Source organism: Rattus rattus, chromosome 1, assembly GCF_011064425.1.
Source record: "Rattus rattus isolate New Zealand chromosome 1, Rrattus_CSIRO_v1, whole genome shotgun sequence".
Lineage (NCBI taxonomy): Eukaryota > Metazoa > Chordata > Mammalia > Rodentia > Muridae > Rattus > Rattus rattus.
In genome coordinates, this window is record NC_046154.1 from 192,610,383 (window position 1) to 192,628,881 (window position 18,499).

General features: G+C 36.8%; 1 protein-coding gene across 1 annotated transcript in view; it reads right to left on the reverse strand.

Annotated features, from left to right (window-relative positions):
• The window catches only part of Trhde (thyrotropin releasing hormone degrading enzyme), a 403,812-nt gene that overhangs the window by 87,093 nt on the left and 298,220 nt on the right, over nucleotides 1-18,499 (reverse strand). Inside the window, exons 8-10 of the mRNA XM_032912469.1 lie at nucleotides 7,861-7,926; nucleotides 6,703-6,890; nucleotides 2,990-3,078 (exon numbers count right to left, since the gene is read on the reverse strand). Of these exons, the coding sequence (XP_032768360.1) occupies nucleotides 2,990-3,078; nucleotides 6,703-6,890; nucleotides 7,861-7,926 (343 nt within the window). The remainder of the gene's footprint in view (nucleotides 1-2,989; nucleotides 3,079-6,702; nucleotides 6,891-7,860; nucleotides 7,927-18,499) is intronic.

Consider the following 18,499-nt stretch of genomic DNA (forward strand, 5'->3'; position numbering starts at 1 on the left):
AAGAAGAACACAGCAACCATGTGAAGTCTGAGGAGTAGGGGAGGTGGAGTTGGGGCCTTTGGCCTCTGCTATAAGTGGGCGCCCAAGGATATTTGACAAGGGCTAGGTGGGACTAGCCACTGAAGTTTAGGGCAAGTGGAGTGACTGAGATGATAAATTGATAAGGGTATGATTTTCCAGGCCTGAGATAGTAGTGTCCAACAATCAATCTCTCTCTCTCTCTCTCTCTCTCTCTCTCTCTCTCTCTCTCTCTCTCTCTCTCTCTCTGTGTGTGTGTGTGTGTGTGTGTGTGTGTGTGTGTGTGTGTGTGTGTGTGTAAAGCTGATAGTGTGGTCACCTCCCAGACCAAAGGTGGGTAGAACAAAAGGGAATCCAGAAGGGGCTAGTAGCATGGCCACTCACAGGCAAAGGTAGTAAAACTATCACCCAGAATATTGAGCAACTAACAGAGCACCAAATCAAAGCTCAAAACAGCCACGTTTCATTTGACTAGACAGTTGTCACATTGGATAAGCATTCTTCAAGACTTGATCATCACATTTGTTAAGTGTGAATAAGATATAGTACTGATTTTCAGTGTTTGTGGGTCACAAGTAAATTACTTTAAAGTCACACATTATGCCATTTTTAATATTTGAGATTAAATTATCTTCAATGCTGAATTTTTCTTCCCTCCTTTCACCGTTCATAAATACCCAATTAACATGCAAGTTATTACATTCATAAATGTTTGCATTATTTGTATTTTTATAGTAAGAATAAAAAACCACTTTTATCTGCTTTTAAAAATATAAAAATTGGTATCCATACTACTTTTAGACTATAATAATCTGCATTTACCTGTGTGATTTAACTATTCATCTAACGTGTCCTAAAAATGAATTGTCAATAACATGTAAAAAAACTAGATGAAATTTATGGATGTTACATACCAGTGAGATACCATAATATTATAAATATTGAATACATATCATGGATAATAAAACTGCAAAATATTTACTGGCTATCATAAATAAATGTGTAATTTATTTTAACTTATGGTGATAGGAATAAACATTACTTTTAATTTTTTTTAGTAATTGTCTTTGATATTACTTGATTATATTTTCAACCTAATGAGACAAAATAATATGGAAGAAAAGATAGAAAAGGCAGACTTTCCCCCACTGAACTCTCTTTTATTTTAGTGTTAGTCATCAGAACAAAAGATTTCAAAACAAAGTGTGCAACATTCAAAATGGAAATGAACAGGTAGCATAACAAAGTGATCTTTCCTTCCTTTTTTCCCCTCTTTCTGCATTTATAAGATTTTCGTAGTGGACTGGCCTAATACTGCTTGTATTCTAATGCTAATCTGGGGTTTCCAAGATTGGTTAACCTAAAGAAGAGAGTCCAAGTGTAAGACAATGAGCAACTCTGTCCCCGGTTAATGGTGATTGGTAAATAGAGACACCAAGAGCCAAGAGCTGGGCAGAAGAGGCAGAGGAGGGTTTGAGTTTTCTTGGGCTTGGAGAGAGAGAACCATGTGGAGGGAAGGAAGAGAAAGAAGCTGCCATGGAAGTAAAAGAATGTGCAGGAGGGAGAAAGTGTACCATGTGCTAAGGGCCAAGGGAACATACGTAGCCCGGAGGACGGCATAATTGGAGCTAAGATCAGCCCAGATGAAACTCAGTAATTAATAACTTGGGTTCATCAATAGGAAAATAAATTCTAGCAGCATGAAGGATGGGCAGTTGCCCAGGAATTGTGCTGCATAAGGCATATTAAAAATTATAAAGGCTGTATATGTCTTTTCATCTAGGAACATAAATGGTCTAAGGAAGGGAAGAAGCCTCGGGCCAGTATTTTTAATATCTCCTACTACAGATTTGCAAGACACACTTACTTCTGGTGGTATCTCCTGCAAGCCTCAGTAGCTCACCTCGACTAGGCATATATCAAACAGAACATGCTATGGGTTAGTGGGAAATGGTACACTGTCCTATATAGATGGAATAGACACAGCTTTGGGGTGGGGAGGTACCCTACAGTCTGCCATTACAGTACTCTCCTAGAACACTACATTCACAAATTGTACATCTGTGTATAATGATCATATCAACATAGGCAATGCTAGGTTAACACTTGGCCTAAGCAAAAAGGTTAATTTTAATAAAAACAATGTGTCGATATTTAAAAATAAACCTCAGATATATCCATCCATAAGACAAGGAAATCCATGGCAGTATTTTCCATACCTAAGTGATTAAGAGAATGTTATGACTAGAGCTGCAGGAGACGGACCTGTGAAACATGTTCGATAGGAATCGGACTATCCCTACATCTGACCATAGCTTAAACTGAAGTGACTTAACTATAAAATATGTTTAAATTTTTCTGATTTCCCCATTCCCATACCACATGTCAGAATCTCTCAGACACTGAGCCACCAACCAGGCAGCATACACCGCTGATATGAGGCCCCCAACACATAGACAGCAAAGGACTGCCGGGTCCGGACTCAATCAGAGAAGATGCACCTAACCCTTAGGAGACTGGAGGCCCTAGGGAGTTGTGAGGTCTGGTGGGGTGGGGTTGAAGGAGTGGAAGAGTCAGAGGGTGAATCGGGAGGAGGATTCAGTCCGGACTTTAAAAAAAGATTAAATAAAAAAAAAGTCTCTGTTTCAGTATCCGTCATACTCTAAAACTACTTGGAATTATATTTCAATTACGTTTTAAATTATACATTTATACAGTTCCGAGAAGACTAATGCTATAACTACTTCTTTTTGCTTTGAAATAAACAAATTTAATATTTACATATTAGTCTAAGATTAAGCTATTTAGAAACCATATTGTGCCTAATTTTGCAGAAATGATTATGGTGCCATGTTTTTTATTTTAATTTGTCTTTATTCACATTTTGTAGCAGCTGAAAAAAAACAGAGGTAAAGATTCTAAACAATTATCTAAATGCAAACAGTTCCCTGGGAGAGAATTTATATTTTACCTGATTTGTTGGACACCCAGATAATTGCTTCTGAAGACACATGGCTTCTATTTCCTACGACGATGGTTAATGGAATCTGCCACAGGTAACTGGGAAAGAAAAGAAAGCTTTAAGAATAAAAACAGGCATATCAGTTATACTAAGACAAAAGCAAGCAAGCATTGTCCACACACCTTCCGTTTCTGTGCACTCTTTATTACTCTTTTAGGGAAAAATATAATCAATCCATCAATAAGTCATTGAAATCAATTAGCAAATACATCTCAGGCCTAAACAATGAATGCAGAAGGTAAACTTACCTTCCCAGTGCCACTGAAGAGACTTCCTGTCTACAAGTTTTATCATCAATGCACAAAGCAACTCTGCAAAACAACTTATCTTGTAAAACTAGATTTGCATTTTAGAAATAAATGCAACTAAAATCTATAAATTTAAGCCAAGCTGTTTATTGATTAAAGCCTAAAAATAGGTCTTTTCTACTCTTTTTCTGGATTAGACTAATAGACAATTCAGTAGTTTCCTAGATTGGCATATTAACATTGTCCTTATTTATTGCCTAATGTATCTGACACGTATCTCCACATATTTTGCAGAAAGATTAATATGGCAAACCAAAGTACTCAGCAAAGAATAAAGAATAAAAGTAATCATTTTTTCACCAAAATTCGGAGCTATATAAAGAATAATGTAGGACACACTGCACATTCTGGTTTCCAAAATGAAATTTCTAAGCTAATGTGTCAAAGAGGCACCAAGGGAAGTGTCAGACATGAACTTCACCTATTAAAAAGAAACATTTTGATTCATTTGCTTCTTCACAGGGGCAAAGCTAGAGGTCCAGACTCACAGATGAGTTAATATCCATTTAATCTTAAGTAAGCAGCCAGACATAGATGAAATAATTTTAATCATCAATCTATCAACTGCACTTTGTTTCCTTCTTGAATTATAAAGAAGCTATTTTAACCTCACATTGAACCTTTAGGAAGAGTGGTTGCCAACGATTACATCATAAGAAAGAAATACCTGGAATATAATAAGGCATTCTGTGTGCACTCAGTAACTGTGTGAGTGAAAGACGTGTTGAAAACTTTTTGGAGAGGGCGGTTGGGGTAATGGACTGTGTATAGAGCCTGTCCAGGCCCCCTGTGCCTGCCTGTCTTCTTCAATGGCTTGCATTTCACAGTGAATAAACATTTAATGTTAATTATTAGAGAAAGGCAGAGTATGCAGGAATATATGCGTGCATGTGTGGGAGGAGAGAATTCTTTATAAAAAATAGTATCGATATTAACAAAAGATCATTATAAAGTCCCTCCATCAACTCAAAAGGGAAGAGAAGCCTGGCGGGGTCGGTGCAAACAATTCTGTGGAGATCAGAGCTTTAAGAAGCAGCTTGGCATGTGAGGGGATGTTATGCAACATTGCAAAGTAGTGATGTCTTGCATTTTTAAAATGCCACAAAAAATGTCCAACTGTCTAAGGAACAAGATTCTGGCACAAATGTCATGCTAAGTCACACCACCCAACTTTCTGAAATCTTTAGTTATATAAGGATCTTTCTATGCTGTACAGCAAGGGCTGTGTATGAAGAAAATGTAATTACTAGCTTCATTAAAATCTTTTGAGTATGTTCTAATGTCTCCGGGGAGAAAAATAAAATGAAGAATGAACTCGGCTTGGAAAATACTCACAACGTACTAGACATTTTGGCACAGGCGAGCCAGTTCTAATACATCAATGAAATACATTGTGCACTAAGGAGTTAATAAGACTTTACTCAAATATCAAAGAGAATTGGTATTGAATCTTTGACCAGAATGTTAGAAAGAACTGAATGATCATTAATTATAAAGTTAGGACAGTATACTTGAAGTATAGATTTTATTATTATTTTTTAAACGGAAAATCATTCCTTGGACTAAGGGAAACTGTGGATGCCAACATCAATGTATGTCTAGAATAGGGAACTGAAGCCCTTGTTTGTTTTATTGCTAGAGACAGATCTCACCAGGTAGCGGGTTTACTGAACAAGAAACCCTAGGTTTAAATCCCAGAGCTCGCATAAAGTCGGGGTACACACTTGTCGTGCCCTATGTAGACATGGGAAACAAAGTGTAGACTATAGAATCCAGACCATAAGCCCAACATACGTGATGATGAACAAGAGATCCTGCCTCAAACCGTAGCAAAAGCAATGACTGACACCTGAGGTAGTCCTTTAACCTCTACTTGTGCAGTCTGGCACACAACACACACACACACACACACACACACACACACACACACACACACACACACACACACAAGGAATAAAGATAATGGCCTTGCATTCCTGAATCAAAATCTACATCTAACCTTCAGAAAGCACCAAAGAATGTCTCAACCATGTCTCTGTACATCCACGGCTGGGCCAACCTGACCTGGAAACGATTTCATGACCTCTTAGGTGGCACTGTATCCTCCAGGTCTCATGGACACCCATAAGTGATAAAGTCAGATGCCTTATTTTCCAAAGTAACAAGAGAGAACAGAGTAATCCAACCCAAAACTTGAATTTTGTTTATTAATTTCCACCCTCTCGATCTCTGTATCCCTCACTACCCCAACCACCCCTGCAGCCCACTCTTATTGGAGCCTCATAGAAGAAATGACACTAGTTAATAAAACTAAGTCTGTCCAGCTCATCCTTCAAAATAAGGAACAAAAGAGAAAACATGGAATAAGACTGGTAAGGGTTTCAAAAGAAAGTTAAAACAATAAATCATAATTCTAGACAGATATGATGGCTGGTGAAAAAGATTTCTGTAAGTTCTAGGCTAGCCAGGAATGCACAGGGAGCCTGGGACCAGCTGGGCTACAGAGTGAGATCTAATTTTGAAAAAAAAATCCACCAAACAGGAAACAATTCTGTATGTTTATATCTAGCCAGTGAGCTCAAGCACTAATTGAAAAGGAAAGAACATATGTTGATCCTACATGGCCCCACTAAAGCTTGGGGTATTTTAAGGGCTACATTGTGTTCCTTTAATTCGTACATTATTAAGTACAGAACTTTGGTTTAATGAGTTTTTTCTGGATTGTTAGTTTCAGTTCTCATTTGTCTTGTAAGGCACATTTTGTTCAATCCCACTTAATTCATGGCCACACGTTTTTACTATTGAATTTAATTCAAGAACTGTTCATAGAGAAGGGAAGGTCCAAATCTTATCTTTTGAAAGTCACCATGTTAATTCAAAGTTCTGTCTTCTGAAAGAAATGCCATTACATTGAAAGTTAACATCTCGAAGGAGGGAGAGAGAGAAGGTTCCGTGGTTAATAGCATGAGCTGCTTTTCCAAATACCCAGCTTTGAATTCCAGTAGCCACATTGTGTCTAACAACCATTTGTAACTCCAGTTCTGGGGAATGCAATGATATTCTGGCCTCCCTGGACACAGGTATTCACATAATGCACAAACAGGAAAAGCATCAAACACATTAAATACGTTATTTAATTATTGAATTAGTTCTTAAAACCTTGAGGAAATAGCAACAAAAGAAGAATCACAATGAAACAAAAATAAATAGATTAAAACACTATTCCACTTATATTTCAGAACTTCCTTAACAAAAAAATTGAGTATTTCTCAAAACTTTTAAATGCAAAACACTGCTCAGCAATTCAAAGTATTAAATGTCAAACGACATTTAGAAATCACGGTCAATGGGTACCTGCTGTTTTGAAGTTGAAGTGCTTTGGTTTTAGCACCGATGTCGTAAATGAAATGCTGTTGGGTGATGAGTATTCTGTTTTCTGCCGTCATGTTCCCCAGGATGGTGATAACAGGATATCCCATCTGGAGTGTCCACTGATCCATTACTTCTTGTATGTTCACATATTTTCCATTCCTTTTTAATGCCTTTGCAACCAAAATTGTATAAATTAACCGATTAACACTTCTTAAAAAGCCTAGTTAACATAAATTTGTTATCATTTTTACCATTACTTCGACATGAAATTATTTAAAATTAGTGAAGCTAGCATTAGGTAGTAGTAAAATTAATTTTTGTTTTGAGAGTCTAATATTGTTATATTCTCTATATATGGTTGTTTTACTAAAATTAAAATTTTTATAGCAGAACATAAAATGTAATTTATTGTTAAAGCTAGTACTTTTAGCATTGTTTTGCATTCCTGATAGGTCTAGTATCATGAAGTCAAAATTTTCTAAAAACTTCAATATTTCTTTTTTTGTCCTGAATCTATATCATATGCCATTAAGATATCATTCAAAAGTATTGTCATGCTTCATGCACAAGACTTGTCTGTGCAAGATCCAAGTAGTTAAAATCTCAACATAGACTCAGAGAGGAATCACAAACCCTCACCCTAAACAGAGGCGCTAGTGGCCATTATTGACCAGTGGGAGTAGGAGAGTGAATTTTCCCAAGCATGTGGAAGAGCATCGAACACTCTATCATACAGATGGTCCTACACCAACTCAAACACTGGCAGCAGTGAGTGAGATTTTAAAAAGGAACACATGAAATTGACATGGGATCATGCTGGGAAGATCAGGGGAGCCATTAGAAGAGAGCAGATGGAGGTATGTTTAATGACCAAAACATATTATAGACATTTATAACATTGCCAATTAATTAAAATCAGTATCACACTCATAAATAGACAAGGCATCTTTAACCAACATTTGTGATTCGAATAATTTGGTCTTATTTTCTTTATAGCACATAAAGTGACAAAGTAATATGAAGAAAGAAGAATTATATAAAGTAAATAAAAACTGTCAATGTCAATAAAAGTTAGTGTTTTAGAAACGAAATTCAGTTGCTCAAGAACATACTTTGATATTTCAGCTTCCTCTACATTACCTCTGATAATGTATTCCAGAGATCATTTCTGGCTGCATTGCCATACTTGTGAATGGTTAAATAATCCTATAAGAATATAAAATTGTAATTACCACTCAAAGGTTAAGCAATTACCAGTAAACACATTTATTTCTCAATTCAATTAACCATTTCCATGTGTAGAATTGCATTTAGTCAAAGAGGAAGACATGCATAAGATTTAGAATGTCATTTAAAAATATTCCCAAGAGGCTTAACGAAAACATATTTCCTAGCTCACCCAACAATACTAACTCCTCAACAAGGATTTTCACAGCTATAATCATGTCCTATGGACCTCCAAGGTCAGGATATACTCTAAGTGAGGTGGTCAACATTAGCCCATTTTGAGAAAATGACCTCTGCAATGAAATATGTAGAGCCAACATTCTCATCACCCCTTTCAGTTTTTCAAAGGGAAGCATATGCTTTCGTGGAAAGCAAAAGAAACTTTTTGTTGAGTTGGTATATGCTGATGGTGAGCTGACCTGCCCCACTCTCAATCTCTCTCTCTCTCTCTCTCTCTCTCTCTCTCTCTCTCTCTCTCTCTCTCTCTCTCTCTCTCTCTCTCTCTGGCTGTTCTACATGAAGAAAAGACTGACGATTGCAAAAACAGTTATTTCTGTGGTTTGAAGCACATGTTACTATCAATAAAGAAATACTCCTAAGCTTGTTTCACAGCTTCGGTCCTAGGATTTCCCATTTCTCATTATGTTCCATTAGTGGTTAAACCTACACACTTTGATTCACACCTAAGCCCATTCTGAGAAGTGTGGTCTGTCTCATTATCGAGGTGACAGCTATCAAGATAATTAGTGACAGTTTTTTTTTCTGATTTCAAAGAGAAAATGAACAGAAAAGAGTGACACGTTTAAAAAAAAATGAAGAAATCCTTCCATTCAAAAGTCTACTTTTTAACATCATGTAGGTAAGAAGACACAATTTCTTTCTTTCTTTTTTTAATCAAAGTTCTTGAACTGAAAAGAGTTGCTGACTTTTCAATACTTATGTGGAATGGGGCACTTTGAGGATAATTAACAGCAGGGAAGCAAATTTTAAATACAGACTGTAGAACCTGCAACAGACTCAGCTCTTGTTGGTAATTCACAGCAGAGCAAATGACAGTTCCTACTTAATCATATGCCCAGGGAGGTGACATCCAACCCCTACTTAGCAACCACACATTCAGCTTCATCATCAGGTGTTATGAATAACTTTACTGAAAATAGAGCACACATACAACTCCTCATAACCAATATGAATCCCCATTCATCTTTCACCAAGATTCAGGAAGTTTGTTCAACACAAACCGAAGAAATATGTTTTGGAGGGGAAGGTGGCAGGGGCATGGGTTTTAAATAAATTAGTTCAGCTTTCAATTTCATCTTTTTTTAAATTTCTTTCAGCATTTAAATGAATGAACTTGGGAAGAACTCAGTATTAGCTAGTATAGCCAATGGCGCCTAACATTGGGAGAGTCAATTTTCTTCAGGAACAAGCCCCACTGGCAAGTTATCTGACGACAGGTGGTCAGCATTAAATCCATGTATATATGAACAAAACCAAATGGACTCTAGAATACCTAGATCCAGGTATATTTATTATTATTATTATTATTATTATTATTATTATTATTATTATTATTACTAAGCAGTAATAAGTCATGAATCCAAGAGGAAGTAGGAAGGTGCTTGAGGAGAACAGTGAAAATGAAACAAATACAATGCACGTATGAAGGAAATTCTCAAAAACTAAAAAGGAAACTCGTTTTGTAAGGTGTAACTGAATGTTTTCCTCATGCATCATGCTTCTGAAACACTAAAAAGAAGAACCTGAGAGTACAATGTGGGCCAATAAATTAATTTTTCCTCTCCCAGGCCATCGACATCCCTACTACTTATGCTATCAGTAGATCCTGCTCTAGAGATCATCAAAGGAGTTCATGGTTTCCTCCAGTCCATAACAAAGTTCTTAACCTGCTTTAAGTGGGTTGAAATGTCAGTTGTCAGAATAAAGTGGCAGCCACAGCATGGGTAGGTCAGTGGTCAGTAATTACAGTTATTATTCTTGGGTCCCTTCAGGCACAGTCCTCAGATGTAATGGAAGATAGAAGTCTACATATGCCAAATATTCTTTCTCCAAACAACAAACTCGCTGTTATGTTATCCTTTCCTTGCACAAACACAATCATTTCCTAAATGAACAAAATGACATTGCCTAGCAGAATTACAAAAATTAAAAAAACATCCAAAGGACAGGAAATGTTGATTTAAGTGTTGATCTAATAGTCAAAAATCCATTCATTCATTTTATAAAATAGGTAAAGCACTTAGCATGAAGCAAACAAGTTCGAAGGTGCTAAGAGGTCAGCAGGGCAAAGCTTACTAAGAACAATTGCAAAACCCTAGGTGTTATTTGTGTGAAGGATTTATGTCTATGAGTGACCCTAGAAAAGTTTTGTTACAACTACCATTGTGCAAGATATGTTCAAATAACTGTATGTAATTAACACAATTTTATGTTTCTTTAAAGCCTGCAAGGCAATGAATATGGAGATGCTCACACATATGTATCTAAAACAGAAATTGTTTACCTCCAGGTCTATGAATGTCAACCACAAAGAGATTTGACACTATTATATAAAGTTGAATGTTTTAGTGTAAAGAATTTTGGGCACTGCATACAAGGTGTTTCAGAAGTAGAGTTATTGCAAATACCAAGCAAAGAGAACCACTAGACGATGTAAAGGGACATGGCACATAATATGGATGCTAAACATATATCCAATAAAGATATAACTTTATATATCTACTGCTGAAGAGAGGTATCATGGCATTGGGACTTAATGAAGGAGAATGGGAATCTGCTGGTCTGGAATCAAATCCAGTTTAAGCACTCACTATCTATATGACAAGTGAGTTATGGGAAAGCCACCATATTTAAGCCTTTTGCCTATTTTGACGTTTTTAAGGTGAATATAACAGCCCTCTACACACTCTACATGTAGTCACTTTTACGAGAATACATACAATGTTGGAACAGTAAAGAATTCCTAGTACACCCTCAGAATTTTATAGGCATTATCCCTTTTAATATTTTTTTGACAATTTCAGGCTATACACTGGAAAAGTGGCTAAAAGGAAGAAAAGTGTCACTGGTAATAATGAAGAGGAAAACACGCAGAAAATACTTTTGCCAAGTTTGTAGAACAGCATAGGTTCCTATATATTTTATCTCATTCAATTAACACTACATCATCAGTTAACAAATCAAAGACTGGACCTCAGAAACTGTAGCCCATATCCAAATCATAAAACAGAGTACGCATGCATACAAATGTCTGCCCAGTCCAACATCCAAGATGTGCTACAGACATACTGAGAGTCGCACTGAATACTGAGCGTTTTGTCGTTCACACCAGCTCCTTTTGCCAGCATTTTACAGTGATAACTTTTTTTTAATCATTTTATTTATTGACATTCCCACCCTGATTCCCCCTCCCACAGTTCCTTATCCCATTCCTCCTCCCTCTTGCCTCCGAGGAGGTGCCCTCCCCACCACCAGGCTTCCAGTTCCCTGGGCCCTCAAGTCTCTCAAGGATTAAAAGTATCTTCTCCCTCTGAGGCCAGACTAGGCAGACCTCTGGTATATATGTGCCAGAGGATAACTTTCTTTTTTATTAATTACTTCAAATGCCGTCCCACTTTCTGGTCTCCCCTCCACGAACTCCACCCCCCACTCCTTCCCCCATCCTCCTCAACAAGAAAGTCATCTGGATGTGATGTTTCTCTTTCCCCTCATTCAAATGATGCTCTGTGGTAGAAACATCTTCCCAGGAACCTCCCATTCTGTTTCACTTCTTTGATGCTCACTCCCCTCTCTGAATGTTGCTTGGAAGAATGCAAGTGCCCCTGTTCCTGCTCCATCTCTTTCAACTAATAATCTCTCTTGGGAAGCCAGAATATTTTTGGTCAAATTCTCATATGAACAACCGGTAGGCTCCGAATATTTTCCAAACTCTATTAGGTAGCTCAAACATATATCTCTTCAGCACAATCTGTTTCTCTCTTGTCTCAAAATCTCACCTGAGACACTTTGATGTTCTTGAATATGACTAGCAGATCTATTCTAACTGCTTACGCGGTGTTCTGTATATTGTCATATCTGTTGCCCACTTAAATTCAGTTTATCCTTCCAGTTTAACTTTTGATAAATTTCTCTCACTAATCCTTTGCCTCCCATTCAGTACCTTGCTTAATTCGAAACTATCTATGTTAGATCCATATCCATTGTATTACATAATAACATTTTCCACATCGTGTTCCAATTGCTTGTTTACTGTCTGAGTGTCCATGTAAATTGCAAGGAATTCTAATCTACTATCTAACCAGCAATGCTGTGCATACCCTGGTACACATAAGTTACTTGATATATGCCTATGATCCATTACTTCATGTGCAGCGTGGCTCTCTGTTAAAAGCTGATAATGCAGTGATTAACTTGTGTCTATTAATTTTGTGTCTACTAGGCTCACCCAAAGTGTCCTCTATAGAGAGTAAAAGAGAACCTAACTCATTATTTCAGGGAATACTTGTCAAATATATGACTTACATTTCATGCCATCAAAAGATTGGACTACTGCATCTGAGACAACTTTCTACTTTTTTCTGTTAACACATGACATGATTCATGACGTTTCATGTATGAAAGGCAATTAGACGAAACTGACAAGAGGAAAAATGAAGCGGGTGATCTCAAGAAGTAAAGCACTTTTATCTTCTAAGACGTGAAAATAATTATGGAATACTTGTTCTCCTCTTAATAAGTCCTTTAACATGATGGGATGGAGAATTAACCATATGAGTGGCTCATTCCTGGGGACACAGATAATGGTCCAATAAAATCTCTGTGGGTATTTTCTCTGTCTTGAGATATAAGCAGCAAAACTGTACAAAGCACAATGAATTTTAAAACAGCAAAGCTCCTTCCTTCCTAGTGGAGATCTCACAGAGCTGAGGGTTTCTTTTACCTATATCAGCTTCACCTTGTTTTGAGGCTGGGGAATGTCAGCAAAAATCCCAAGGACCACCCTAGTCAGACGTACTACAGAGCCGGTAGGCAGCATCCCTTCATGGGATTCTGTCTAAGAGTCATGAAGTTTTCCCCTCAAATCCCACCCAAACAATATTGTGCACTTCTCAGAATTACATTGTGTGCTTCAGCAAAGTCCTGTTAATACATACAGATTAATGTAAGATAAATCTGGTTCCATACATGGAAAAACCATGGTCTTCTAAATCAAAAGGCTCCCAAAGAGGATGAGGAATTAAAAAGAAAACTGGATGTAACTCATCAGAAAGCACAGGAGCCTAGGATAGAATATGTACATTAGCGTGCATTTCTATAATAAGGGGAGACACTCACGTTTGAGCTTCAGTGACGGCCAGGGGTAGAATGGCCTCTCCAGTAAAAGCAGTCTCTAGAGTATCAGGTAAAGTCAAGCACTCTTTTTTTTCCACTTGACAAGGAGACTGAAGCAAAGATTTAAAATGTTGTTGCTTTCTCGCATGAAGAAGCTTACCTCAAAATTTTTTACTGAGCGTTTGTTACTTTTTGGCTTCCCAGTATTTGAGCTCCATTTTTATATATGGGCAACAATTCCATGTGGAATGTGGGAAGAAGGCAAGAACTCCTTCTCCGTGTTGAAATGGAAAGGACAAAATGCTAAATATTCCCTCTAGCTTCCCCTGGCAGCTAAAGTATAACCATGTGTCCTGGCCTCCAAGTGGTTGCTTCCTAAGAAGTAATATAAACCATGTGAAAAGCAGAGGGAACCATCCCCTGAGATGAGATGTCACTAAGCATGGAGTGTCAACACTAACGACAGGAACTGAATCAGCTACTCTGAGGTGGGACCATGGCAGTGTCTAGATTTTTGAGCCTCATGATGATCTTCCAGTCAGTTTTGCTTTTCTCTCCTTCTCAATGATATCGTGGACCACCTTTGATAAATAGATGTGTTTCTAATTAAATCTTCCAGAGTTTATTGTATTGTTTAAAACCCCAAATGATGTCTAGTACATCAATGGATGTCTTTGACAAACATTGACTTTTAAACATCATTTTGGTGATTGATCCCTAGATTGTCCATAGAAATTATATCTTACAATTTATACAGAACACAAGATGTTCATCTTGTAAGTGTTCCAGGTTTTGACTGTGTCGTAAATACATGGTATGGAGAATGAGAGGCTTTTAGAAAAGCAGGAGGCAGGCAAGCAGGCTGGATCAGAGGCAGGCAAACAGCCTGGATATTAACAAATGGATAAGAGCGAAGGCAGGAAGTTCCACAAAGGCTGTGTACATAAAGTGACAACAAAAATATCTTTTAAAAATCATTTATCTTAACACAAGCATCTCAAGCAGAGCCTTTAAAACTGGGACCCACCATCCTATGACCATGACTATTTTAAGTACATAGACTAAGGTGGTTTTTCAACTGATACACGAACAGCGTAAGTGATTAAATATTCACATCCCAGCAAAGATACACAAGAGCTGGGCAATCTTATTTGAGTCTTATCTGAGCCTGGCCCATGAACTTCAGACCATATATCCAATTCTTTGACCATGAGAGAAACAGAAAACGCAGACCGGAACTGTTACAGATAACCAAGTAAAGCAAAGAAAGATATGCTGTAGAATGGGGTATTTATGTTGGTTAATATTGGGAGACATCTTTGGAAATTATGAGGCTAAACTGCATGAGTAGCAAAGAACCGAGAGTGAAAGTTTCATGCAAAAAGAAAAGAAAGGAAAAAAGAAAAGAAAAGAAAAGAAAAAACCCAAGGGGAATTCCTGCAGCTTAGTTCTAAAAGACAAGAGTAAAATAGGGAAAAACAAATCACGATTTAAAGATTTCTCTGCTGCTAAATTTTGTATGCCATTATCAACCATGGTCCATGTAAGAAGTTTCAAGCATACACATGAAGTTTTTAAAAAAAATGAGGCATTGAGAAAATAAAGCTACTGGGGGAGATATAGGAACAATGGTGGGGTATAATTGCTTGCAAGCCATTGGGAGTCAGAAATTTTAAATGTGTGTTTACCCTAAATTTATCTTCAGAAGTGGGTTGCCTAGATAGGTATTTGACTATTTATTCAAGGAAAAAAAAGATGTTTTACATATTTTAAAAATCTATCGCCCTGTTTAATGAACGTAGATCTTGTACAAATTAGTAATTTTTTTTCATAAGAGGTTGTCAAATATAGCACGAAACAGAGTATTTTAAATCAAAACAACCTGCCAGGCTCTGAAAGAGTTTTTTGTTTGTTTGCCTGCTTAAATTACAGACAATACCCTCTCCTCACCGCGCTTCGGTTTCCAAATATCTCCTATGTAGCAATTATAGATCACAGCATCAATGCCTACAAACAGGTGTATTATGAGGCACAACATTGCTACGGCTACAAATGTATTCCATGGCAGAACAACCTGAAGGGGTTGTGTGCCTGTCAGCAAAAGAGTGCGAATATAATAGTCTACAGGGGTGTTTCCAGGTACTAAACCATCCGCACCTGTTGATTTTGCTGCTGGCTTGAAATATTACCAAGACATAAAATGAATCTGTTGGTAAAACTGAAGTTTGTGGGAGGCTTTTTTTTTCTGAATGCCCTGAAAAAAAGGCTTTGACCACTACAAGCCAACAGAAATAGGTAAAGCATATCTTAGTAGGTAAAAAGTTACACTGCCTTGTGTAAATCAAGGTGCCCAATGCTTACAGGAACAGGCATAGAATCTTCTCTAGAGGTCTGGTGCTCAGGCCTACACAAAGTGTGTCTTCCCTAGTCACCCTTTTTCCCACCAACCCTGTCACTGGCAGCCAGTACAGAAGAATATGTAATGCAGTCAATCAAGAAAAAACATTGTGCACTGAAAAATCTAGATAGGAATCTATACTGATTCTTTCTAGTCATATAGATTTTGGGAGAAGTTATCCATGTTCTCTAAACAATTTCTCCAATTGACAGCATACATAATAAACTACCTGATAAACATGTATAAAGAATGGGAAATACAAAAAAAATCTGGAAAATATCTATCACATTAAGAACATTTGTTTTTTTTTATAGCAGCACTGGTCATAAATAAATAAATAAATAAATAAATAAATAAATAAATAAATAAATAAATAAATAAATAAATTGTTTTCCGAAAAGAGCCACAAGTAAATATATTTTTCCTCCAAGAGTAGCTCGTAAGTTCCACAAAGAGGAGTCCTAGGCTCTAAGCTTGGTAAGGAAATGTCTAGAGGAAGCAAAGAGAGGAAGTTAATAGAAATGGAAGAGAGTGGGAAAGGTGAGAAAGCTGAGGAGAACAAGAGGCCTTCTAGTCAGGATGAAGAGGGCCTTATGTGGCTCATCCAGTTCTGCGGTAGCCCATGCTGTTTTTCTCATAGGTCTACTGAAGTCATGCGAGCATGAATTATGGACTATTATTGTAAATGTGAAATGAGAGAAAGAATGTTGGTGGTATATTTTATTGCCAACTAATTTGTCTTCTTTTAACTGAAATTGATGAATACTTATTTCACTCCTATAAGAAATATAAGTTGCAGCTGATGCTTATTTTTTAAGGACTTGTTTTTTGTATAACATATAGAAATTTTGAATTCTGTGCATTAACAAATATACCTGCACATATTCTGTAATGTGTGTATTCATTTTAGCGTGTAGTTAAGTGTCTGACAAATTTGATAGTGATTAAGGCAGACTCAACCTCTAAAAAACTTGCAATGGTATCAATATTATATAATATTGAGTGATCACAGCACATCATTACCAAATATTAACCTTTATGCCTACAAAATATATCTAGACCTTTAAAGCATTTTCAGTGGAACATGGACACATATGAATGAACTATCTCCAGCAATTTTACATTAAGTATAATGTAACATCAGCTATCGTGTTGATGAATGTGCCCTACTAACTTTGGGAGGGAATAAACTTGGATGTACTATCTCTGTTCTGATGTTTACTAACATTTAGTGTGTCTGAAACCTCACCAGCAAGAGAACAAATACTCCAAAACATCAACTTGGAATTCTCACATAAAACCGTCAAAAACGCGTACTTACACATAACACTTCACTGGAACACGTTATTGAAAGTGTTGTTGCTCCTGATAATCACTGTGCCTTTGAGCCTGTCATTACCTGCAGGCTATCAGAATTTTATGAGCACAGACCAATAATAATGATATTTCCTTTTTGCTTTTATCCACACCTCATTGCTTACATTGATTTGCATAAGCAATTTCCACCCTGATAATTGGAGCCAAACATGTTGTTATAGGTTACCTTATGGAAAGGAGCAGTTAAATACTAATTAAGAGAAATCTTTCTCCATTCTAACATATTTTAGAAGTTATTGGCTTATTCTCACTGGCTGAGCAGGAAGATGACTCACTCTCTGATGGGAAGTTTAGGGTTTGAGTTTGTATCAAGCTTAACAATATTTTATTTTTGATTTTTAATTCTCTGATGTCAACTCATAACAACAGGAATAACGATACCACCAATCTCATATTGTTAGGATAATATTGTCTTGTTTTAAAACAAAAAACAAAGGTACTGTGGATTAATTATTTTAATATCTCCTGGACCAAACAATGCTCCGTAAAGATTACATTTTGTAAGTGTATTTTCAGACAAATTTTAAAATAAGAAAAATGAATTTAGGTTTAGTAAAACAAATAACAAAGAAACATGGGGGCTCCAGATGATTTCACAGAAATTCTGTCTACACACAATATTACCAGGATAGTGTTACTTTTAAGATAATCCTATAATACATAAGTGGGATAGGGTGTTAGGCTATCAGACAGAACCTAAATTACAAAACCAAGGTTTAAAAATGTAGATACTAATGAAATGATCTTGTATATGTCATCACCTTAAGCATTTCTAATTGTGGGGAAATTTTAATGTTTATGTATTGAATGATAAGCTCTCTGGCAAATAAAAAGTGTACCCACGATCAACAAGACAATACGATGTGAGCACTGTTTTTCTGCTAAGTTATCTGTTCATACATTTGTTTTTATGAGCAAGACAGACTCAAAAATGTATGTAAACTAAACAAAATATTATTGAGAAATATAAAAATGAGAAGCATTAAAATCAACTTATATTCCAATACTGCACAGGAAAGGATATTCAATATCATTGGGCACTGAAGTCTTCTCAAATAGAAGAGATTATGGAGCTAAACTGTGTATCTACTGCACCAGAATTTCTTAACGAAAACACTCTGCTTAGCATGGTAGTGAGAAATAATTTTTAAAAATTGAAATATTTCTAGTCTCTATCTGGGCCCAGAGTTAATGCTGTCACACAGCCCTCTGGACCCAAAACCTGACAGAGAGAGCTATCTCCCAGGAGTACTCTAACTCCAAAGATCACAGGCTCACAGGAGGAACAACCACCAGTCAGAGACAGTAAGACCAAATAACATCAGAGATAACCAGATGGTTAGAGGCAAGTGCAAGAACCTAAGCAACAGAAACCAAGACTACTTGGCATCATCAAACTCAATTGTCTGACCACAGCAAGTACTG